Source organism: Typopeltis vanoorti, chromosome 8 (genome assembly GCF_054136105.1).
Source record: "Typopeltis vanoorti isolate ZY-2024b chromosome 8, IOZ_Tvanoo_1.0, whole genome shotgun sequence".
Lineage (NCBI taxonomy): Eukaryota > Metazoa > Arthropoda > Arachnida > Uropygi > Thelyphonidae > Typopeltis > Typopeltis vanoorti.
The window spans coordinates 45095239-45121848 of record NC_143556.1 but is presented as its reverse complement, the minus strand read 5'-3'; the positions used below and the strand labels follow the sequence as shown (position 1 = coordinate 45121848).

The 26610-nt window shown below is 34.5% G+C and overlaps 1 protein-coding gene across 4 annotated transcripts in view; it reads left to right on the top strand.

Annotated features, from left to right (window-relative positions):
- The window catches only part of LOC150103960 (far upstream element-binding protein 1-like), a 311837-nt gene that overhangs the window by 151840 nt on the left and 133387 nt on the right, over positions 1 to 26610 (top strand). For all 4 annotated transcript variants that reach the window (XM_090397206.1, XM_090397205.1, XM_090397203.1 and 1 more), the window contains 3 exons: positions 1260 to 1358; positions 9781 to 9828; positions 12937 to 13008. In XM_090397206.1, the coding sequence (XP_090253332.1) occupies positions 1260 to 1358; positions 9781 to 9828; positions 12937 to 13008 (219 nt within the window). The remainder of the gene's footprint in view (positions 1 to 1259; positions 1359 to 9780; positions 9829 to 12936; positions 13009 to 26610) is intronic.

Genomic DNA, 26610 nt, shown 5'->3' with positions numbered 1-26610 from the left:
ATTAAATGGTTACATTTAATTTGAAGAGTTTGAAGAATAGTTTTATTGTTATGTGCTATATAATTTCTTTAGTTTAACTTTACTGTAAGATTTGTGTATTTTAATTGGTGCATTTATGCCTGTAATTGTTGACCAGTCACTGTAATACCTGGTAGTAGAAGGCTTTTTCCATAATATTTTAGCTGTCCTATACTATTATTAATGCTATAGGATAAGGACGTTTTGTATATTTCAGTCATATATGGTTTTTGCCTTATCAAACATGCCTTATTAATCAGATATTTATGTGTTGGTATACATACTAAAGTTAACTAATTTGGTCAGTCAGCCTTTCTTTTCAGAAATGATCCACATTTTAACAACTTTCATGACTATGAGATAATTTTCTAAAATTAAACTGCTCTTTTGCCAATTTTTAAGAAATAAGGGATATTTTCTTATATAAATAATCCTTGGATATATACATTTTCGTATGGATTATAACGGTGCATGATGATATTTTTTCCAAAATATATAGAACCCAATATTGAGTTCTGTTGATAAGATTTAAATTGTTCTTTTGAATTTGCAAGGGGTGGTATGGGTTGGGAATCATAAGCATGTTTTAAGCATTTTTCTGTTTAGTTCTCAGATCCTAAAGGTTCGGGAATTGAATTGCCTTATAAATAGTTTATGAAAATGATTTTCCTCCCCAAGGTTGTTTGGACTGTAATATTCTAGGGGAGGGGTATAAGTAAAAATTTGAATAATAAATTTAAATGTTTAATTGCATCATGTCCTTGCATCATTATCGATATTTGTGAGAATTTTGCTTAACTTTAAATTCATTTTTTAATCAAGCATTTTATTTTATAAATTGTTTTTTAATTGTATTTCTACTGAAAATTATACTAAATCATGTTTCCTCAAAATACAAATAGTATCGTTAACTGTTTCTTAATGAGGAATTCACCATATTCTGGTATTCAGCTGCTAACAGATAAAATTCATTTATTTGAGTTCTCTTCATTATTCTTGATTGAAACACCGAATTTTATTTTTATTTTATATTTATTTTCATTTATATCTACATGCCTACAACACCACCATCACTGCTTTGTTTTAAATCATCTGTTGTATGAGAGTGGACTACAAACATGATTAAGTTTCACTGCAATGTTTTTGTGAATGATAATGTTCATACTTGATATGTTATTTAAAACAACACAGGAAATTAATTTCTTTTGAAGTGATATTTAACATGCACTTTCTTTTTATAGGAACGGGCTGGTGTAAAAATGGTAATGATTCAGGATGGACCACAACAAACACTGCATGAAAAGGCTCTCAGAATATCAGGTGAACCTGAAAAGTGTGAGGTCAGTATATTCAAGAATTTTTGTTGTTAACACAGTTTCTTTAGATTTTTGAGGAATGGATATTGGTGCTGAAAACCCTGATAAACTCTAATAATGTTCTAATGTTTGCTAAAATTAAAAAATAAAAAATACTTATGAGCTGAATTCTATTAAAGGTAGATTATTTTAAAGAATATGCTATCGTTGAAAGGTATTTCACTTGGTTATACTATAAATTAAAGATGCTAAAAAGTTCTATTCTTGATTTAATCCTTTACTTAAAGGATTTATGTTTATGAATTATGTTCATTGTCTTTTGACTTCATTGACTAAAACAGACTTGGAATATTTGTCATCTTTTCTCTTCTTCTTCCTTTTTCCCTCTTTTTACTTTGTGGTGCAAAGTAAAAAGAGAGAAAAGTAACCACAACCGTATACTCAAGGATTAGCCCTGTGCCTCCTGGTGTATCCCATGTCTGTAGAGGTGTTGAGTTCTCATGTCCTGTTTGCCTGGTTGCGAGATGAAAACCCCCCAGATAAACTGGAGAGAAAAACCCTGCAGTTCACGTCCAAGACCGGCTAACTTAGCTATGTCTGAGAAAGATCCTAAGCTCCTCACATCAGTGATGGGGAATCGAACCCAGGACACTCCTTTCCCAGGCATATGGTTGTGAGGAGCATAGCCAGTCGACTATGCACTGTGCGGACCTCATAATTTCTCTGGTTCAGAAATATTAGTACTGTTATTATACAGAGAATTAATGTAAATCACTACATAAATAAAAAATAATTTGAACACTACCTAGTCTAGCCATAAATATTATTACAACTTGAAAAGTGCATAAACCTTTTAATCTATCAGTAAATCATGTACAGCTTTCTGTACATATAAACTACATACAACATGAATATAGCAGCACTCAATGTTCAAAATGACCCCTTTTGCTTTCCTGAATGGCTGAGGTTTGTGAGGCCACATATCGATGGCTGCACGCACAACATCCAAAGGAAACACTGCCACTGCATACTCCAAATCCACCTTCAGTTTGGCAATGCTCGGGTGTTGTTTCTTGCAGGCTACTCTTTCAACTCTAACCACAATTTAAAGTCCATTGGATTTAGATCAGGACTTCCAGATAGCCAATCAGATCATGATGTGTCTGGAATATTCACCTTCAATCCATGTTGTGTGGTCCTCACCTTAAGTGCAGGGGCTGAGTCCTGTTGAAAGGTCCACCACCTACCATGAAACGAGGTGTTGTTCAGGGTGTGTACCAGAGGTTCCAGCATGATGTTTTGATACACTTGGCAGAGATTTTGATCCCTTTCTTGCAGAAATACAACTTGGATATCCCTGATATGTCATAACCCCACCAAATCATCTTTTGGTGGGGTTATGACATTCCTCTCTGAAGCCTAGGTGCTATGGGACAAACCATGCGTATAGCTGATCATTTTGGCAGTTAAGTGACTTCAATTTTCATCTCTGAAGAGGATATCTCTACATCTGTTGTTTGCCTGCCATCAGAGAAGTGCCTTTGATTTTATCACTCTGCTGCATAAGTTGTGGTGTTTGGAAGTGTCCCGTAAAACGACGATAGGCTCTCATTCCCAGGTCATCATTTAGCCTACGTGATATCATTCTCTGCAAAATGTTCATCTGTTGCGAAATCACTTTCTGCATTCTCAGAGGATTACTATGGATGTATGCCTTCAAACCCTTTACAAGCTGTTGTGTCCTAACACAGCATGGTCGACCTGTTCTTGGAATGTCAGATACATCTTCTTTATCATTATAGTAGGTAGTAGTCTGATACACAAACATCCTACTGATTCCAAGTGTTTTTTATCGTACTGAAAATAACGTGGCTCTTTGCATTCCAGCTTTGTGAAGTGCTATTAGAGCTACACGGTTTTCCTAATCTCTTCACTCTATGTTAACCTGTACAGCTAGATAGCTCGTTTTCTCTCTCAACTAATAAACACCTGAATGTTGGTTGTGCACAATGCCACTAGCGGAACTGGGCTGCACAATTCTGTGACCAGCGTTTGGGTGTGTGACAGTTTTAACAGTATTTATGGCAAGACTGTGTAGACTTATATATTTAACATGATGCAGTATTTTATTCTTCCAGGAATCATAATAGTGTTCCTTCTTTTCGGAGGCTTGCCATCATGTTTAGTTTCTTGCAGATATTCATACTCTTTGAAGAAAATTCACAGACCATGAAAATATAAAATTTCATTGGTGAAATATGTAGTAATATTAACCTCTCAATAACTGCCTATTGATTACAAAAATATAAACCAGCACTAAGAGACAGTCTCTTAGTGCTGGTTTATATTTTTAACAGGAGGTGGCAGTAATCTAAATCCTCCTTTGTTGTAGTTGAGACGAGGTTATTTATTGTTGCCGCAATTTTTATGTCATATAAATACTCTTTTCTGACAGTCAGCATCTCTAATTCAAATTTACTGTGAATCTTTCATACCGAAACAAACAAAACTCACCTAGGTTCATGCCTGATTCAACAGTTGCCAAATTCTTTCAAGAAGTGTCATTTTTCTTTACTGCATTGTTACTGAGGGTTGAAGCAATATGCGTTTAATAATGTACCCTGAAATCACTAGATAAGGAATGGTTTCATATGTTTAATTTTTCCGTTAACTTGTATGACCTTAACCCACTTAACCATTCATTTACTGTATACCAAAGCACAGAAACTTTTGAAAGCTGAGTACTGCTCATCCCGAAAAGAGCTTTATTACATGGTTAACAGCTGCGAAATTCTTTAAAATGCAGAACTGCTCTTGCTTGCTTTCTGGCTTTTTCCTCTTTATCAGTATCAGAATATCAGTAGTATTCACCTTTTCAATGTTACCGCATTTGTCTTTGGCTGAATCGGCCAATGTTCTTTTCAAGGTTTGCCACTGAGTCTTAGATATATGACTTGATTTATAATTATTTCATTTTCCCCTCTAAAATATTTGTACATTTGAATCTACAATTTGTCTTTACACTACTTGGCATCTTTAAAAGACTTTTTTTACTCATTTTTCTTTTCCACATAATATTCATTTTATTCTGCTCAAAACTAACTGGTGATTACTTCCTATTTCAAATTCCCTGCTTCCTCTCGTATCCTGAACCAGTGTTAAGATATCACTGTCAGCAGTAACTTTATCTCAACTTTATCCCATAAAAAGTTGGCTTCTGATTTATACCAAGGTTCTATGTTATGATATTGATCCAAATGTAATCATTGCATATTCTTTCTTTTAAGGATATCAGCATTCATATTTATAAATTTAGGGACACAAAAACACACATGTTGAACAGATTATTTTATTGATTACTAATAAAATAAAACTTGACGTTTCGACCCCTGTATCGAGGTCATCATTGGAAGGATACAAGTGTATAAGGAACCAAGCTACATGCTACATGCTCTAGCCCTGTATACCGGTAAGCTAAATCTATATAGTTAATTAATCCTTTTTCCTAGCCTGACCTCTAGTGATATAAAAATAAATAAATAAAATAGTAGTTTGTGTTGTTTGTTTGTTAAAAAATTAAAACAAACAATTGTGTTATTTGTTTTAATAAAATTTATTAAAACAAACAACACAAATGTATCCAATTCAGCATTGAAATGAAAAAAAAAAAAAAACTCTTCCTTTCCTAGACTCACTTGTCACACGTCTTCCCTCTGGCTGTCTCTCCTTCTCAGTTTACCGCAAGCCTACACACACACACACACACAGGCCAATACATACACAAAAATTCTTATCACCACCCAACACAAAAACTAGGTGTCATAAGCACCCTTAAACACAGAGCTCTAACAATTTGTTCTAATGAACAAGCTCTAAACCAGGAATACAAGATCATCAACCAAACATTTATAAAAAATGGATACAATAAAAAAACTATTCGCAAGATCCTCCATAAAGATACCAGTAAGAACAAAAAAGATTTCAGGAATGCTATTGCTATTCCTTATGTTAGAGGCATTTCTGAAAAATTAGACAGAACACCACGCAAATACAACATTAAAACCACCTTTAAACCCCCAAACAAGTTAAGACACCTACTCAGTTCTTCTAAAGATCCTCTTCCACATCTAGCCCACCCAGGGGTATACAAAATACAATGCACATGTAACATACCATACATAGGGGGAAACAGGGCGAACTATCCCTCTTCCACATCTTGTACACCCAGGGGTATACAAAATACAATGCACATGTAACATACCATACATAGGGGGAAACAGGGCGAACTATCCCAATCAGACAAGACGAACACAAAATGACACATTAATACCTCCATTTTGGGAAAACCGGCCTTTCTGACCATGCACTCCAAACCACACCACAGAATTGATTGGAAAAATACCAAGTCCCTACACTGCACCAAAACCTGGTTTGAGAGAAAATTTAAAGAGTCATGTGAAATGCTCAAACACAACCCAAATCTCAACAAAAATGATGGCCTAACCATTTCAAGAATGTGGAGGGACCCATCTACAACCTAAACTAGCCATAGAAAAATCCCACTACAAGAAGATAACCCGGTGAAGTGTTTGTAACATTCAACAGCAACTGAAAGAAATCATATTATAACAATCAGAACTGTACAAATCCAGAAGAATATTAATACATGAGGACTTTAGCAGTTTATTGTAGTTGTATTTATATTTTTTAATTTATTTATTATTATTAATTTATTTTTTATTTTATATATTTATTTATTTATTTTGGGGTGCTTAAGGGTCAAAGCTGTATAACTGAGAGGAGACCTCCACATAGCCTTTAAAGGAATGCGGAGAACCGACCAGGGCTTCTGACCTAATGTCCAATCCTCACCTTCTCGTGGTGCACCCTGTTGGGTATCTACTTTGATACTGAACGAACGAGGATGGGCTGGCAATTTGGGATTTAGCCGACCAAATTGTATTCTTATTGGTTAAACCAAAATAAAAAATGATGGTACAACATGACAAAATTTCATGCCGGCTGGGGCGTCGCCCGGTTAAACAAGGCCCCCGTTGTTTTCGCCAGGGAACCAGGGCGAACAGCGAAAAGTCAGCTACTGGAACAAATCTGAAAACAAACCCCAACTCAACATCACCAGAGTTAAAGATCGGTACTGTCAACGTAAGAAGCCTGAATGGCAAAGAAATGGAGCTAGCTGAGGAATTAGATAAGTACCAGATCGACATAATAGGGGTGACTGAAACAAAAAAGACCAAAACTGGTGAGATCTTTCTGAGCAATAAATACAAAATGTTATATTCAGGCAATAACAATCAAGGAAAAGAAGGAGTAGCCATAGTATTCAACACAAAATACGAGGCTAATCTTCTTGAATGGCAGTCAGTCTCAAGTAGAGTAATGTGGGCAAATATGAGAATGGGGAACTGGACAATGAGACTTATTTGTGCCTATGGTCCCACAGAAGGTTCTACTAAGGTAGAAGTGGAGGAATTTTTTGAGGCTTTAGAAAAAGCAACTGACACAATGAAAAAGGAAAAGTTGGTCCTTGTTGGGGATCTAAATAGTAGAGTAGGAAATGATTGTGAGACATACAAAAATATTTTGGGAAAATTTGGAGAAAAGAGCAAAGCTAATAATAATGGCAAATATCTGTTGGATTTCTGCTCAGGACATGGACTGGTTATTACTAACACCATGTTCCAACATAAAAATGTGCACAAATTCACATGGAGAGAAGAGGCTAGGAATAAGAAAAGTCTCATTGACTATGTTATTGTTGATAGTGATGTTTTCTCCCTGGTGCAGGACACCAGAGTGTACAGAGGATTTGAAATTGGAAGTGATCACTATTTAGTCTTGAGCAGGATAAAATTGAATTTCATATTGAAAAGAATAACATGTAAGAAAGTTTTAAAGCGAATAAAAGTTGAGCAGCTCTCAGATGTAAACTGTAGACTAAAATACAGAAATATTATTGAAAAGAAAATGAAAGAGTTTGAGAACAGGAATCAAACCTTGGAGATTCAGTGGCAAACTCTGAAGGAAACATTGATTGATTCTGCCAGAGAGGCATGTGGTGAGGTTGTGTGCAAAGATAAAAAAATCAGAACTCCCTGGTGGACACAGGAAGTTAAAGAGGCAGTGAAGGAAAAGAAGAAAGCATATCAAAAGTTCCTGGCAAATAAGTCAGCTTTTACTCTTACAGAATACAGAGACAAATGTAAGAAAGCTAAACAGTGTGTAAAACTAGCTAAACAAAAGTCATGGGAGGACTTTGGCAAGAATATAGAAAATAAATATCAAGAAGGTGGCAAAATATTCTGGAGGTTGTTGAAGAAGCTTAGGAATGGAGGAAAGAGTGCTGTAAAAGGAATTAGAGATGATAAAGGTGAAATGAAAACAGGAGAAAAAGATATCCTTGAAGTATGGAGTAATTACTTTGAAAAACTGCTAAATGAAACAAGCAGTGATGACAGCACAGTGATAAAAAACACTGACCAGGCATGCAGTCAGGAATACATATCCATACTTGAAGTAGAAAAAGCCATCAAAGGCTTGAAATGTGGAAAGGCAGCAGGAGTAGATGATATTCGACCAGAAATGCTGAAGTATGGTGGTATAAGAGTCTTACAGTGGCTGCACTGCATAGTTCAGAAAGCCTGGACAGAGGGACGAATTCCCGATGATTGGAGTAGAGCTCTCATAGTACCCATATATAAAAATGGAAATAAAACTGAATGTGAGAATTACAGAGGTATTTCCCTACTGAGTGTTCCTGGCAAGATCTATGCAAGTATACTTGAAAAACGGTTGAGAAGAATTGTGGAAGAAAAGCTTGGTGAAGAACAAGCTGGATTCAGGCGAAATAGAGGCTGTCAGGATCAGATCTTCACTTTACGACAAATAGTCGAGAAAGCATGGGAATATAACAAAGATCTGTATTTAAGTTTTGTCGATTTGGAAAAGGCATATGACAAGGTGCCAAGAGAGAAGCTATTCAATACGCTGCAGTTATATGGTGTCAATGGGGCATTATATCAAGCAATACTTATTCTTTATTTGAGTTGTGAGTCAGCAGTTAGAATTGAAGGAAGTACAGGAAGATGGTTTAATGTTAAATCTGGTGTGAGACAAGGATGTACATTATCCCCTCTGTTATTCATTATCTATATGGATCACATTATGAAGGAATGTGGTATTAAACCTGATATCAAAATTGGAGATGCTAATGTCAGCTGTTTGCTTTATGCGGATGATGTTATACTTCTAAATAAATCCGCTACAAGTCTGCAAGATTCTCTGACTAAATTGAATAGCTGTTGTAATAGATATGGTATGAAGGTCAGCAATAAAAAGACAAAGACAATGAAAATAGGCAGAATCATTGAAAATGTCAACTGTGTTGTGAATGGAGAACCTGTGGAACAAGTAAAACATTTCAGCTACTTAGGCACAATTTTTACTGAAGATGGTAAACTAAATATAGAAATAGACAACAGAATCAGCAAAGCTGGTATCGTGGGAAGTCAATTGAATAAATTCATATGGAATAAAAAAGAAATTAGTCGGAACACTAAATTAGCTGTATACAAGACTGTGTTCAAACCAATTTTAACTTATGGATCTGAGAGCTGGGTCAGAAGTAAAACACTTGACCAAAGACTAGAGACCGCAGATATGAGAGTCCTGAGAAAGATTAGAGGCGTGAACAGATGGCATCAATGGCAATATCATATTAAAAATGAGGATATTAGGAAAGAACTTGACATTGTCAGCATCCAGGAATGCGTTAGCAGAGCTAATCTCAGATGGTATGGTCACTTAAATAGAATGGGAGAGGAAAGATTAGCAAAACAAGTGTTCTCTGCCAGGTTGGCAGGAAAACGACCCAGAGGAAGACCAAGATATAGGTGGATTGATACGGTACAAAGTGCCTTAGACGATAGAAATATAAGATCTGATAATGTTGGGGTCTTGACAAGTAACAGACTGATTTGGAGGAAAATTGTAGATAGGAAGTTAGTAATGATGTAATTTTTTTCATGTAGTACTGTCATATCCTGTACACCCCTTGAGGGTACATGGCAGGAATTTGATGATGATGATGATGATGATTTATTTATTTTTATTTTTTTATCACTAGAGGTCAGGCTAGGAAAAAGGATTAATTAACTACGTAGATTTAGTTTACCGGTATACAGGGCTAGAGCATGTAGCTTGGTTCCTTATACACTTGTATACTTCCGATGATGACCTCAATACAGGGGTCGAAATGTCAAGTTTTATTTCATTAGTAATCAATAAAATCAAATAAATAATTGATTACTGAAAATACACGTGTGTTTTTGTGTCCCAAAATTTATAAATATAATCATTGCATATATTAATCATTTTTCTGTTTTATAAGCATTATTTCCAACACCGACTTATTTTTCTTTTTCAGTATGCAAAACAACTCGTGATGGATCTTATTACTGAAAAGGAGCTTGAGGTATGTGCAAAAGAAAAAAATAATCTTCTCTGAATTCACTTCTTAAATATTTTCTTATATTTAGCATACTATATTTATTCGAATATAACACTTTCTTCCCCAAATTAAAGTTAAATAATCATGGTGCGAGATATGCGGGGATTTTCGGAAACTAAAGTTTTTCAGAAAAAAAAAAAAAAACGAACTTGATGTTTATAATTCAATCCTCAGTATTCATTGTAATTTATAATTGCTCATATTTATTTATAAAATGAATGTATTTAAATTTTAATTATCAACGTTATTTATGCGATCAGCCTCTCAACCTCATCACATGATATATTTGAATTTTTTTTTTAGCTACAATGCTTATGTAATTAAATCAATCAATTAATTATGGCAGAATCATATCCCAAGCTCTCAAAATCCAGTTGCACAAAAGTTCTGATGATGGTCTCTTAATTTTAACCCATCCCCATGCAATCCAAGATAGAGTAGAAGTCAATGCTCTCCCTCCCACATTTCCTCTACTGGTTCCTTCCATCTCTATGCATATGAATGGTATTACAAAAGATTGCATGACTCAGCAAAAAAGGCAAAACCCATGATGTTGAGTTGAAATGCTGATTCACTTCAACCAAATTTGAAAATATCTGAAACTGCCGTAACAGCATTCGCTATCTATTTCTTAAAGTTTTAAACTGTTTTTGTGCGAACTGTATGCTAAACTTTTTAATTTCTTTTTTCGTAAAGGAAAAATCAAAGGTGCTAGATATATGCGAGGGCAAATTATATTAGAGTAAATATGGTATTTATTAGAACTTGACAACATAAGTCTATTATGCTAATAATAGATCATATAATGATCTAGTATTAGAGTAATCATATTATGATTATTCTCATTTGATTTAATCATATTAAATCAAATTATATCAATTATATATTATATGTATCATTAAATTATATATTATTTTATATATATTATATTAAATTATATCTAATTTGATCATAATTAGAATAATCATATCATGATTGTTCTAATACTAGATCATGTAATTGAAATCAGAGTAAATATATTCACTCTATCCTATCACTTGATAAGATTCTGACTAGTTTAACAGTTCTTCAAATATTGAGGTTTGAAGGACATCAAGATGTCATGTCAGCTATACTTTATTTCCATAGGTGTTTTCTGTGATTCATTCATGTCAGATACATTTTTTTTTTTTCCTTGAAACTCTTATATTTAACATCTAGCTTCGTATTTTGGTTGGTTTTCTTGCCTCAGAGGTAGAGAAACTACCTCTAAGACAAGACTGATTAAAAAATAAAGGTCATCCAGTAGGTTTTCTGTGCGAAAGATATAATTTTTTTGAATCATGAAAACTGAATTTCAGTTGTTTCTTGTAACCCTACTTGCACATGATTTGTCAGATTCTGTTTCACTTGCTCAGAAGAAAAAAAGCTAATTGCCATTTTTTGCATAAGCAAAATGTATGGATAACACCAAATATATATTGTAATATTCTTTACTACCACTGATATATACAAAACACATATAAACTGGGTTTAACTTGTCGGAGGTTTTTTTATTGTAAAGTAATAACCTATTAGTTTTGCTGACTTGACCGTTGGCTTAGTCTGGACATACAAAATGTGACAAAACAGCTTAAAAAAGATCAAAAACAAGCTAAGGATATCAGGTTAAAACATAAATGAATGTTAAATATTATCTAAATTCAAATAAAATGCTACATCAAACGCATGGAGCATGTATGTTATCAGTCATCATTATACATTTGCGATCTATAATTGGCAGCAAAATTGAACTCTAATGTGTTGAGTGATCTTATGAGACTTTTCCATATGTCATCCTTGGTTTCTGTTCAGTCTGCCTCTTGAACGGATAACTACTGCACCTTCTTTGATGTTGCGGGAATGAAAATCTTCCAAGTTTGGCATAGTACTTTTATCCCATTTGATGTTATGATTGGTGTTAGAAAAATGGAATGCCAAACCAGAATTGTCTTCTCTGTTGTTATTAATATCCCCGATATGTTCTTTTTTTTCGTATCTCTAGACTTCTAGAAGTTTGTCCTATATAATTTAAACCACAAGAGCAGGGAATGGTGTAAACTTCAGGATGTTTATAGAAAGAATTTTTGTCCTTCGGTGATCTTAACAAGTTGCGGATTGTCTTTATTGGTTTGAAAGCCACACGGATCTCATAAGGTTTGAGCATTTTAGCAATTTTCTGTGAAACAGTTCCGGCAAAAGGAATGGAAATTGAAGATCTATAGTGGGTTTCTTGAGTTGGTTTCCATTTGGAGAAAAGAAGCTTATTTATGAAATTTTTTGGATAGCATTGTTTGTTAGAGTTTTGAAGATGAGGTCTAATTCATCTTTTAAAGTTTTATAACTCTTGTGATGCAAATTGCTCTCTTTTTTCAACATATGTATATTACTCAACTTTTGTGAAATGTGATGCGATGAAGCAAGATGCAGGTAACGGTCAGTGTGGGTGGTTTGCAGTAAACCTTTAGGTCAATATTGCCATCCATTTGTTTTGTGATTAAGATGTCTAAAAACGGTAATTTCCTTTTCCCCTTCGAGTTCTAAGATAAACTTGACATTTTGATGACATGAATTGATTTTAGTTAGGAATTCAAATAGTTCTGCTTCTGTATGTTTCCATATGATAAAAATATCATCGTATCTCCACCATACTGATGGTTTTGGATCTAATTGTGACAAGATGTCTTTTTCAAACTTCTCCATAAACAAGTCAGCACTTGCAGGAGATAGAGGGCTACCCATCGCAAGACCTGATAGACCAAATATATATATGCTTAAAAATACCGATATAAAGCACTACATCAAAAACAACTATTAAGGAATAATTCTGTTTTTGTATAGTATGTGTAGTTTGTTAATCCTAATTTATACATGATTTTTTTTTTTTTTTGACACTAATGATGAATAATCTTAAAGTGTACTTTTTGCTTTCTGTTCTGCTAATAAAAAAACATTTGCTTTACGTTTTGCTGTTTCAGAAATCAGTTTATTTTTTTGTATTTATTATGTTGAGTTTAATTTGTTAAATTTTTATTGCGTTGCTATAATTAATAGAGTATTCAGAGAGGCGGATTCATGCATCCTGAAACAAATGAATATGGAAGTATCCCACCTGGAACACATGAGGTATTTTTTGTTGCTGTTAAATGTAGGGTTCATCTATAAAGATTTCACTGTACATAAGTACACTGAAATTTAGTTGTAAAGTATATAAGTTATAAATTTTTCATTACAGTTTTTAAACTCTAAGGTATATTAGCTAACTAATTTTTATAAGATCCGTTTTTAGTATTAACTAAAAAGTTAAATACTATATGTAATGTTGGATAGTGTTTGTTTGTTAAAGTAGAAAACTACTTGCTGTTTCTAGGTCTTGTTGCCCCCTCCCCCCAAAGTTCTCTAATTTTATATGGTTCTTGAATTGTTTCTTTCTGTTTCACTTCTCAAATTTTCAAACATACATGCCAAATTTTTCTTCTGTATACTTTTATACTACCATTTTCTGATTTTACAGGGGGATGGTTCACAGTAAGATTTGCCATCCTTTGCTCTTTTTCACATTGAAAAATTCTGATTACAATAACTACAGGTACACCACCAATTTTCTGGCATGAATTGTCAGGCATCTTTTGTCGGGACACAATTACGAGAGCACACTTGGAATTCTTGTGACCAACTGATTAGATAACTGGGGCTTCCATAGATGCTGTTGGGTGCCTTAGCTCGCTTAGTTATTTACATCTGCACTTGATGGTAAGTTCTCAATTTTGAGTGATTCTTAGTGTGAAATAAAAGTATGGTACGCCCACAGATTAGAGACCCTTTGACACTTCTGCGCATGTCAACAGAAGGAGAATCCATTCCAATAATAGGGTAATCAATCTGTCTTCTCGGATGAGTTGTTTATTATTACATGTCGGAAAATTAACTTCTCTTTTATGATCATTGTAGTTACCTATGTTGCTTGTATAACAGTTGGAAATTTTTACCTATAAAACACGTGATTTCGCATGTTGGCAAACAATTCGTATGTCCTTCATTTCTTTCTCCCCTTCAGCATGAATCGACTATTTTTGGCAAGTCTCCAAGCGAAGATCTGTAAAGCATGGGCATGCTATACACTGAAATGTTAGTAAAAAAAAAGTAAGCAAATTATTTTGTTCATTTAACCTTAGCTAGGGCTTCTACCAATTCACAGTAGTGATAGTGTCAAGCACAAGTTCATATTGACTTGCACCGTATCATTTATACAAATGGATTTCATTTAATAATTTAATTCACATATAATTACATTCAATATTAAGCTTTTAGCTGTCCATGTTGCTATAGAGATATGCGAGAGGTTGGACAAACAGGAAATAGCAATCTTTTGAACTAGACTTGTACTGATATCAAGAATTCTATTAATACATCTTCTTCCTTTGCTATTGCCAGTCAAAATAGTCGATTCAGTTATATTTTGTTCTAGTTGCTTAATACGTAATTCTCTTCTATATTATAATTTGATGCATCCAGGATCTCATCATCATCATCATCATCATCAAATTCCTGCCATGTACCCTCAAGGGGTGTACAGGATATGACAGTACTACATGAAAAAATTACATCATTACTAACTTCCTATCTACAATTTTCCTCCAAATCAGTCTGTTACTTGTCAAGACTCCAACATTATCAGATCTTATATTTCTATCATCTAAGGCACTTTGTACCGTATCAATCCACCTATATCTTGGTCTTCCTCTGGGTCGTTTTCCTGCCAACCTGGCAGAGAACACTTGTTTTGCTAATCTTTCCTCTCCCATTCTATTTAAGTGACCATACTATCTGAGATTAGCTCTGCTAATGCATTCCTCGATGCTGACAATGTCAAGTTCTTTCCTAATATCCTCATTTTTAATATGATATTGCCATTGATGCCATCTGTTCACGCCTCTAATCTTTCTCAGGACTCTCATATCTGCGGTCTCTAGTCTTTGGTCAAGTGTTTTACTTCTGACCCAGCTCTCAGATCCATAAGTTAAATTAGTCGGAACACTAATTTAGTGTTCCGACTAATTTCTCTCTTATTCCATATGAATATATTCAATTGACTTCCCACGATACCAGCTTTGCTGATTCTGTTGTCTATTTCTATATTTAGTTTACCATCTTCAGTAAAAATTGTGCCTAAGTAGCTGAAATGTTTTACTTGTTCCACAGGTTCTCCATTCACAACACAGTTGACATTTTCAATGATTCTGCCTATTTTCATTGTCTTTGTCTTTTTATTGCTGACTTTCATACCATATCTATTACAACAGCTATTCAATTTAGTCAGAGAATCTTGCAGACTTGTAGCGGATTTATTTAGAAGTATAACATCATCCGCATAAAGCAAAGAGCTGACATTAACATCTCCAATTTTGATATCAGGTTTAATACCACATTCCTTCATAATGTGATCCATATAGATAATGAATAACAGAGGGGATAATGTACAACCTTGTCTCACACCAGATTTAACATTAAACCATCTTCCTGAACTTCCTTCAATTCTAACTGCTGACTCACAACTCAAATAAAGACTAAGTATTGCTTGATATAATGCCCCATTGACACCATATAACTGCAGCGTATTGAATAGCTTCTCTCTTGGCACCTTGTCATATGCCTTTTCCAAATCGACAAAACTTAAATACAGATCTTTGTTATATTCCCATGCTTTCTCAACTATTTGTCGTAAAGTGAAGATCTGATCTTGACAGCCTCTATTTGGCCTGAATCCAGCTTGTTCTTCACCAAGCTTTTCTTCCACAATTCTTCTCAACCGTTTCTCAAGTATACTTGCATAGATCTTGCCAGGAACACTCAGTAGGGAAATACCTCTGTAATTCTCACATTCAGTCTTATTTCCCTTTTTATATATGGGTACTATGAGAGCTTTACTCCAATCATCGGGAATTCGTCCCTCTGTCCAGGCTTTCTGAACTATGCAGTGCAGCCACTGTAAGACTCTTATACCACCATACTTCAGCATTTCTGGTCGAATATCATCTACTCCTGCTGCCTTTCCACATTTCAAGCCTTTGATGGCTTTTTCTACTTCAAGTATGGATATGTATTCCTGACTGCATGCCTGGTCAGTGTTTTTTACCACTGTGCTGTCATCACTGCTTGTTTCATTTAGCAGTTTTTCAAAGTAATTACTCCATACTTCAAGGATATCTTTTTCTCCTGTTTTCATTTCACCTTTATCATCTCTAATTCCTTTTACAGCACACTTTCCTCCATTCCTAAGCTTCTTCAACAACCTCCAGAATATTTTGCCACCTTCTTGATATTTATTTTCTATATTCTTGCCAAAGTCCTCCCATGACTTTTGTTTAGCCAGTTTTACACACTGTTTAGCTTTCTTACATTTGTCTCTGTATTCTGTAAGAGTAAAAGCTGACTTATTTGCCAGGAACTTTTGATATGCTTTCTTCTTTTCCTTCACTGCCTCTTTAACTTCCTGTGTCCACCAGGGAGTTCTGATTTTTTTATCCTTGCACACAACCTCACCACATGCCTCTCTGGCAGAATCAATCAATGTTTCCTTCAGAGTTTGCCACTGAATCTCCAAGGTTTGATCCCTGTTCTCAAACTCTTTCATTTTCTTTTCAATAATATTTCTGTATTTTAGTCTACAGTTCACATCTGAGAGCTGCTCAACTTTTATTCGCTTTAAAACTTTCTTACATGTTATTCTTTTCAATATGAAATTCAATCCAGGATCTGGTGCTTTTAAATGTTAAAAGTGTCTCACCTACAATAACTTATGTGCATTTGAATCCCATTATGGACATGGATGCTTCATACTTGCATATGTATAGTAAAAGCTTACTAATCTGAAACACACTAGGGACCAGAGGCAGAGTTCATTATAGTGCAAGGTTCACTGTATTGAATTTAGGATAAAAATATTAATCACTACACTTGATTATCATGAAACATTATGAAAAAATCGCAGGAAACAAAACAAAGAATATGAACTAATGCAAATAATGCATCACATGAAATAATGCAAAAGAAATTGTGAAAAGTGCAACAAAGAAAATTACAGAAATGGAACAAAGGAAATAGAAGGAGATGAAAGAACTCACCACAAATGGAACAGAAAGAAACTACAGGAAATAACATAAAATAAATCACAAAAACCATAAAGGAAATAATGAGAAATTACACAGAAATTGTGAAAAATAAAAGAAATCATGAAAATCTGGGGATGTTGGCATTAGCTTCCCATTAGAAGTAAAAACTAAGTATGTGAATCCAATACATGTAAATAAAAATTAAGAATTTCTAGAGAGTACTTCTATTGAAAACAATCATATTTAATCAGTTTGAAAAGAAACAATACAATTTTTAGATATATACACTTTTAGAAGACTGGAATGTAACTGATTCTGTATAGCATATAACATGATTCCACTTAGAATATTCCATAAACTCATAAACCTACAAAAAAAATTGGCAGTTTTATTGTAGATAAACGCAGTACAATTTTCTGATGGTTTTATCTCAAAATAATAGAAAGAAAAATTTTTTTAGGAATCATCTAACATGAGAAGTCAAAAGTTTTATGCAAAATCTGCATTGATACAAATATACATGTCAAATGCCACATTACAGGATTTTGTATTTTCTTTGGTAATGAAATCCAAGCATCTGGTTGTCATAATCATAACAATGATCATGGCATGGAAATAAATGTAGGAAGTGAAAGGCAGCTGGAGTAGATGATATTTGATAAGGATGAGTAAAAGATTTACGATGGCTGAACCACAAAAATGTTCTGATGGTTGATATAATGATTTGAGCAGAACTCTTATAGTATCCGTCTACAAAAAGAGAAATAAATTACTATGATAATTATGAAAGAATCTCAAATCCTTGTTGAGATAAGATATATTCACGTGAAGCTAAATAGTTGACAAATGGCAGGAATATAATAAGGATCTCTGTTAAAATTTTGTAGATTTGGGAAAAAGACATATGACAAGGAGCCAAGAAAAATGCTACCGTTATATTTTGTAAATGGGACATTATATCATCTACGTGTAAGTTAGTTGAATAGAAAGGGGGTTCAGGAAAATGGTTTATGTAAAAATCAGACATAAGATGGGTGCATCACATCATTAAGGTAAGTGGCATTGAACTTAAAATTATTTAATCAATTTACAGAAGTAGAGGACTGGAATTTAATTTGTATTTTTGGCCATTCACAAAGAGAAATAAGAAGGATTTGAATAATTAGAGGAGGAAGTAGATTTTATGTAGTTCCCACTCATGAAAGTTTGGTGGGTTAAGGATTATATATATATGTATTGTTTGGTATTTTTCACCTGCTCCAGAAACCCTGCTCTAGAGACCAACATGGAACTTTTCATGCCACTTCAGGCATCTGGTAAGTGGAACTGTAGTCTCTCACTGGATGATGAAATTCATCTCCCATCTAAAGACAATCACAAACATTCATGTCCACAGCAAGATTCAGATCCACAGCCTGTTGGTTGGAGAGGGGGATATGCTAACTACTCAGCCAACCAGGCCAGCATGAAATCCATCAGCAGACCAGAGCCATTTCAGAAGATTCCATGAGTACAAAAAGACAAGAACACTATCTAGTTCATATAGACGTAGAAAAGGCATATGACTCTATGCCAATTATCCATCTCTGAAATGTTGTAAAAAATCCTAGAGTGAATGGTGGACTACTTATTTAACTGATGAAGGTTAAAGTTGGACAAACGATTTGAGTAGAATTTAGAACAACAAAATAGCTAAAGCAGAGATGCAGAATGTCTTTCAACTTTTTTTTAAAAATTTATTTAGATAATGTGCAGATCGGGATATATTATCCTGTAGTTGTATAGGTGTTCCAGTTTGGGGCAACTGATGCATTTCATACAAAAGGTAATAATATGCCAAGACAGAGATGATGTAGCATATAAGATGAAAACATAATATACAACAGAAAAAGTTAATACAGGTATATGAATTGGGATGACTTAATATAAATTTTCAGAAGACAGAATATTTAGCAGTGGCCAAAGTGGGTGTAACTCAGGTATACCAGGAGAAGGAAAAGTAAAATTGGTGGGGCACGATATTACATAGTTCTTGTACTCGTGAATAAGATGCGGAGTATCAAATTTTTGAGGTCCTGTGGAACTGAGGTGTACATGAAAGAAAAAGAAGACTGTTATGAGGGTTATCAATGAAAGTACAGGCATATCCCAATCATATACATGTAATGTGTTGATTTTAGAATACTCTTATATTGTAAATGAATGTCCCATTTTGCCATCCTCACTTATAGATGCATGTAATGATTCAGTAACAATTTTAAGCAGTCATGTTTAGCATATGTGTAACTGATGTACGTAGAGTATTTATTTACATCAGTTATGTAAACAAAAAACTTCAGATGCATTAAATGTATCTTATTACATTAAATTATTCCGATACATTAAATGTAATTTAATGTAATAAGATTCTCACATTTATGAATTACTGCTGTAGCACTCTTCACTTTACTGTTTTTAACAACTATAACAACACTTTGTTTAATTTCTGATATTGAGACCACATGTTTCTAAACATAAAACAGGTTTATTAAAATAATATAACCCAACAAGTTTAGGTCATTGGACTTTCTGAGGTAAAAAGACTTGGATAAAAATTAATTGCACACAGCAGATGTTATCAGAACTTCAACAGTAGTATATATATAAACAAAGTGACCAAAAAAAAAAATTAAGTGATATGCAAGCTTTGGGACAATGCCAATCGTTGCTGTCATGTTCTGTGGCATAACACATTCCATATCCCAGATATGACATATAATGCCACAGAATTCACCTGCATTCAAAAATGTAACAACCACAGAACTTGGATGTGACATGCGTTATGCCACAGAATATGACAGCAACAACTGGCACTATTAGAATGCTTGCACATTAGTTAATAAGTTTTTTTGGTCACTCTGTTTATATGTATTAGTGTTAATTCTAATTTTTAGAGGTACCTGTGACATAGTATAATTATTAAAAGAACACGTAAGACCACAGTAATAACTTTTAATTAATAAAGGTACAGATATTTCATACTAAAACTAATAGTACATCTTCAGTGTTACACAAACAGTTATAGGAATGGAATACAAGTAACGAACATTCAGTGGATCACCTATTAAAATACAGTTGTTGCCGCATGCTAGGAAATGATAGAAAATAATAATTAATCTTTAAGATAATTGGTTTTTTTTATTGATTACATAAAACAAAAGTCTCCCAGATCTTTGAGAGAGAGAGAGAGGGTATACTTGTCAGGGTATATTGTTTATTTTAATAAACTTGTTTCATGTTTTTTTTTGGGGTGCTTAAGGGTCAAAGCTGTATAACTGAGAGGAGACCTCCACATAGCCTTTAAAGGAATGCGGAGAACCGACCAGGGCTTCTGACCTAATGTCCAATCCTCACCTTCTCGTGGTGCACCCTGTTGGGTATCTACTTTGATACTGAACGAACGAGGATGGGCTGGCAATTTGGGATTTAGCCGACCAAATTGTATTCTTATTGGTTAAACCAAAATAAAAAATGATGGTACAACATGACAAAATTTCATGCCGGCTGGGGCGTCGCCCGGTTAAGCAAGGCCCCCGTTGTTTTCGCCAGGGAACCAGGGCGAACAGCGAAAAGTCAGCTACTGGAACAAATCTGAAAACAAACCCCAACTCAACATCACCAGAGTTAAAGATCGGTACTATCAATGTAAGAAGCCTGAATGGCAAAGAAATGGAGCTAGCTGAGGAATTAGATAAGTACCAGATCGACATAATAGGGGTGACTGAAACAAAAAAGACCAAAACTGGTGAGATCTTTCTGAGCAATAAATACAAAATGTTATATTCAGGCAATAACAATCAAGGAAAAGAAGGAGTAGCCATAGTATTCAACACAAAATACGAGGCTAATCATCTTGAATGGCAGTCAGTCTCAAGTAGAGTAATGTGGGCAAATATGAGAATGGGGAACTGGACAATGAGACTTATTTGTGCCTATGGTCCCACAGAAGGTTCTACTAAGGTAGAAGTGGAGGAATTTTTTGAGGCTTTAGAAAAAGCAACTGACACAATGAAAAAGGAAAAGTTGGTCCTTGTTGGGGATCTAAATAGTAGAGTAGGAAATGATTGTGAGACATACAAAAATATTTTGGGAAAATTTGGAGAAAAGAGCAAAGCTAATAATAATGGCAAATATCTGTTGGATTTCTGCTCAGGACATGGACTGGTTATTACTAACACCATGTTCCAACATAAAAATGTGCACAAATTCACATGGAGAGAAGAGGCTAGCAATAAGAAAAGTCTCATTGACTATGTTATTGTTGATAGTGATGTTTTCTCCCTGGTGTAGGACACCAGAGTGTACAGAGGATTTGAAATTGGAAGTGATCACTATTTAGTCTTGAGCAGGATAAAATTGAATTTCATATTGAAAAGAATAACATGTAAGAAAGTTTTAAAGCGAATAAAAGTTGAGCAGCTCTCAGATGTAAACTGTAGACTAAAATACAGAAATATTATTGAAAAGAAAATGAAAGAGTTTGAGAACAGGAATCAAACCTTGGAGATTCAGTGGCAAACTCTGAAGGAAACATTGATTGATTCTGCCAGAGAGGCATGTGGTGAGGTTGTGTGCAAAGATAAAAAAATCAGAACTCCCTGGTGGACACAGGAAGTTAAAGAGGCAGTGAAGGAAAAGAAGAAAGCATATCAAAAGTTCCTGGCAAATAAGTCAGCTTTTACTCTTAGAGAATACAGAGACAAATGTAAGAAAGCTAAACAGTGTGTAAAACTAGCTAAACAAAAGTCATGGGAGGACTTTGGCAAGAATATAGAAAATAAATATCAAGAAGGTGGCAAAATATTCTGGAGGTTGTTGAAGAAGCTTAGGAATGGAGGGAAGAGTGCTGTAAAAGGAATTAGAGATGATAAAGGTGAAATGAAAACAGGAGAAAAAGATATCCTTGAAGTATGGAGTAATTACTTTGAAAAACTGCTAAATGAAACAAGCAGTGATGACAGCACAGTGATAAAAAACACTGACCAGGCATGCAGTCAGGAATACATATCCATACTTGAAGTAGAAAAAGCCATCAAAGGCTTGAAATGTGGAAAGGCAGCAGGAGTAGATGATATTCGACCAGAAATGCTGAAGTATGGTGGTATAAGAGTCTTACAGTGGCTGCACTGCATAGTTCAGAAAGCCTGGACAGAGGGACGAATTCCCGATGATTGGAGTAGAGCTCTCATAGTACCCATATATAAAAAGGGAAATAAAACTGAATGTGAGAATTACAGAGGTATTTCCCTACTGAGTGTTCCTGGCAAGATCTGTGCAAGTATACTTGAGAAACGGTTGAGAAGAATTGTGGAAGAAAAGCTTGGTGAAGAACAAGCTGGATTCAGGCCAAATAGAGGCTGTCAGGATCAGATCTTCACTTTACGACAAATAGTCGAGAAAGCATGGGAATATAACAAAGATCTGTATTTAAGTTTTGTCGATTTGGAAAAGGCATATGACAAGGTGCCAAGAGAGAAGCTATTCAATACGCTGCAGTTATATGGTGTCAATGGGGCATTATATCAAGCAATACTTAGTCTTTATTTGAGTTGTGAGTCAGCAGTTAGAATTGAAGGAAGTACAGGAAGATGGTTTAATGTTAAATCTGGTGTGAGACAAGGATGTACATTATCCCCTCTGTTATTCATTATCTATATGGATCACATTATGAAGGAATGTGGTATTAAACCTGATATCAAAATTGGAGATGTTAATGTCAGCTCTTTGCTTTATGCGGATGATGTTATACTTCTAAATAAATCCGCTACAAGTCTGCAAGATTCTCTGACTAAATTGAATAACTGTTGTAATAGATATAGTATGAAGGTCAGCAATAAAAAGACAAAGACAATGAAAATAGGCAGAATCATTGAAAATGTCAACTGTGTTGTGAATGGAGAACCTGTGGAACAAGAAAAACATTTCAGCTACTTAGGCACAATTTTTACTGAAGATGGTAAACTAAATATAGAAATAGGCAACAGAATCAGCAAAGCTGGTATCGTGGGAAGTCAATTGAATAAATTCATATGGAATAAGAAAGAAATTAGTCGGAACACTAAATTAGCTGTACACAAGACTGTGTTCAAACCAATTTTAACTTATGGATTTGAGAGCTGGGTCAGAAGTAAAACACTTGACCAAAGACTAGAGATCGCAGATATGAGAGTCCTGAGAAAGATTAGAGGTGTGAACAGATGGCATCAATGGCAATATCATATTAAAAATGAGGATATTAGGAAAGAACTTGACATTGTCACCATCTAGGAATGCGTTAGCAGAGCTAATCTCAGATGGTATGGTCACTTAAATAGAATGGGAGAGGAAAGATTAGCAAAACAAGTGTTCTCTGCCAGGTTGGCAGGAAAACGACCCAGAGGAAGACCAAGATATAGGTGGATTGATACGGTACAAAGTGCCTTAGACGATAGAAATATAAGATCTGATAATGTTGGAGTCTTGACAAGTAACAGACTGATTTGGAGGAAAATTGTAGATAGGAAGTTAGTAATGATGTAATTTTTTCATATAGTACTGTCATATCCTGTACACCCCTTGAGGGTACATGGCAGGAATTTGATGATGATGATGATGATGTTTCATGTTTAGAAACATCTGGTCTCAGCAAATTAAATGAAGATCTGCTAAATCAGAAAAATATTCATGCTCAACTATAACAGTTGTAGTGCAAGAAAAATTTAGCTTGAAACTCATCTCAGTGTTTGATATGCCATCCATTTAGTCATTTTAATTTTGGTATTTAATATATATAGATTTACCAGAAGACTATTTGGTAGCCTACAAAACCAAAACCAGCTAGACATGATGTGCTGAACTGAAAATAGATTGGCTGAATGATAAAGTAGACAAATGTACAGTAGCCTATTTGCATTATGACTCCAAGTTTCTCTTAGTTAAAGAGATTATTAAAAAATACATTCCTTCACCTCTCACCATGAAACATTCACAAAACAAGATAACTGGAAATATTAGAGAAATGGAACACATCTGATAAAATTACTTATCTAATATCGTTAAATATAAAGCTTTCACCCACATATACTGACCAGTGAGGAAAGATTCAACACCCATAATCTTAAAAGAAGAGGTAATCCTTTCACTTAATCAAATGAAATCCTAAAAAGCACCTGGAATTGATGAAACACCCTCAGAGCTCTGTACCAGTGGTGAACCTGATTTAATTAAACAATGAATCAAATATTTCAATATGACTATAGCACCCTCAGAGCTGTGTACCCATCATGAACCTGATTTAATTAAACAATGAATCAGACATTTCAATAATATTCTTTTCACTATGACTATTCCAAATGATTGGAAAATAGGCAAAATCTTGCCTATACATAAAAAAGTAGATGTTCAAAAATGTAACAATTATAGATCAATTACTCTTCTTTCCTACTCTTACAAAATTATTGTAAAAATAATATGAAATCATCTAACTAATAGAAGAACAAGTTGGCTTTAGAAAAACAGGTCAACAATTGACCATATCTTTACTCGTCATAGTCTGGCTAAAATTGCCTTCAATAAGAGAGACCTTTATTGCTGTTTTATGGATTTTAAACAAGCATTTGAGTCTCTCAATAGAGGAAAACTTATTCCAATATTAACAAACAAAAGTATAGACTTTGAAATACTAAGAATTATTTCAAACTGCTATCTGAATAAAAGTGCAGTAGTTCAATATAAAAATATCGCAACAAAAAAAAACTTGAAATCAGACAAGAAGTTATGCAAGGATGTCCAAAAGTAAACATTATTCAAGAAAAACTGAAAGTGATTGAAAACAAGAACAAAGATTTAATGACAAACGATGAAGAAAACCTTGATTAATTGATCCAGAGAGACATGTGGTAAGGTTTTTGTTGCATTCTTCACATCCTAAATTTTTGCTTCTGGAACTCAAAGTAGCAACTCACTTGTCAAGTGCAAACTTAATGAGCTAATCACTGTATGTAAAACCCCCAGAACAACAGATAGTCATCCTACTAATACGTTGACCTTTTATGAATCTGCAGTTGGAAGAAAGTACACTAAGCTCTTCGAATGTAAAGGACCTGAGTGCAAGGACAAAAATTAGAACTATGGTGGACTCAGGAAATCAAAAAGTGAAGGAAAAGAAGAAAGCATATCAAAAGTGACCAAGCAAGTAAGTCAGCTTATGCTCTTAGAGAAAACAGAGAACAATGCAAGAAACAATGCACCTGTGTAAAACTAGTTCAACCAAACTAATGATAAGATTGTAAGGACATGCAAAATAAATACAAAAAAGGTAGGAAAAGATTTTGGAGGGTATTGAAAAAACTTAGAAATTGCAGAAAGAGTAAAGGAATGAGATGATAAAAGTGACATGAAAACTGAAGATTCAGAGTAAGTTGGACAACAGGAGTAGTACTAGTCACCAGGGAAAGGGATGTCGATGACATATTATAGATGGACAACAAGTTTTGGCATCAGTCAATAAATGGCAACCAGCTGCTGAGAAGTGGAGTAACCTCTAATGTAAGTTGGCATTAATTTATGCTTTGTATCCATGTTGTTTTGAATAGCATTCAAATCTTATATCATTTTCACTGGTCACTTTGCATACACGTCATTGTTGATATGTAAATATCAAGGCCATGAGAGAATCAAGCCTGATATCCAAATTTGGCAAATTAATTTTTGCTTTACATTATGCACATAAAATTATACTCTTAAGTATATCCATTATAAGTCTACAGGAGTCCTAACAGAATCGAATTTCAAGGTCATTGTCTTATACACAGTGCTGTAACAGTAAAACAGGGGTCTCCAATGTAGGAAAGGGCCAGTCAATTAGATGTATATCTGATGATGGCTGTATTCAATATTATTCTGTGAACCAAAACATAAACTGCAAAAACAAAGGCAATTTTGGTGCTGGGCCTTTGCGACTTACGTAAACAGTTACACCACCATTTTAATTTTAAATTTATAACCATTTTTATTTTTAAATTTTAAAAATATAACAAGTTTAGAAATATGTCATGTCATCTTCCTTATACCCTCTTTTACCTTGCGGTGTCGAGGGTCCATTGATCATCGGACCTCACTCCGTTTACAGGATAAGGTGATCAGCCTTATGCCCCGGTGCATCCTGTAGTGGTGAGTTCTCAAGGCCAGTTTGCCTGCTTTGCGGGATGAAAAACCCCAGAATAAACTGGGGAAAAAACCCTGCTGTCCACGCCCAAGACTGGCTAACTTGGCTATGGCTGAGGAAGATCCTTCAGCTCCTCACGTCACCGACGGGAATCGAACCTGAACACTCCTTCCCCAGGCATATGGTTGCGAAGCGCATAGCCACTAGGCTAACCGCGCGGACAGAAATATAAGTTCAATTACATTTTATTCATACTTTAAGAAAATTATTTAAATACATAATTTTGACTTACAAAAATAAAGATTTTTATATATGAGTCCTTTTTTTAATTTGATTTTGACCCTGAAACCTGACATCTTTTCCTCTGTACTAGCATGTCAGTATCTGCTTTTTCGTTTTGTGTTGCAATATGAAGTATTGCATTTAATCTAG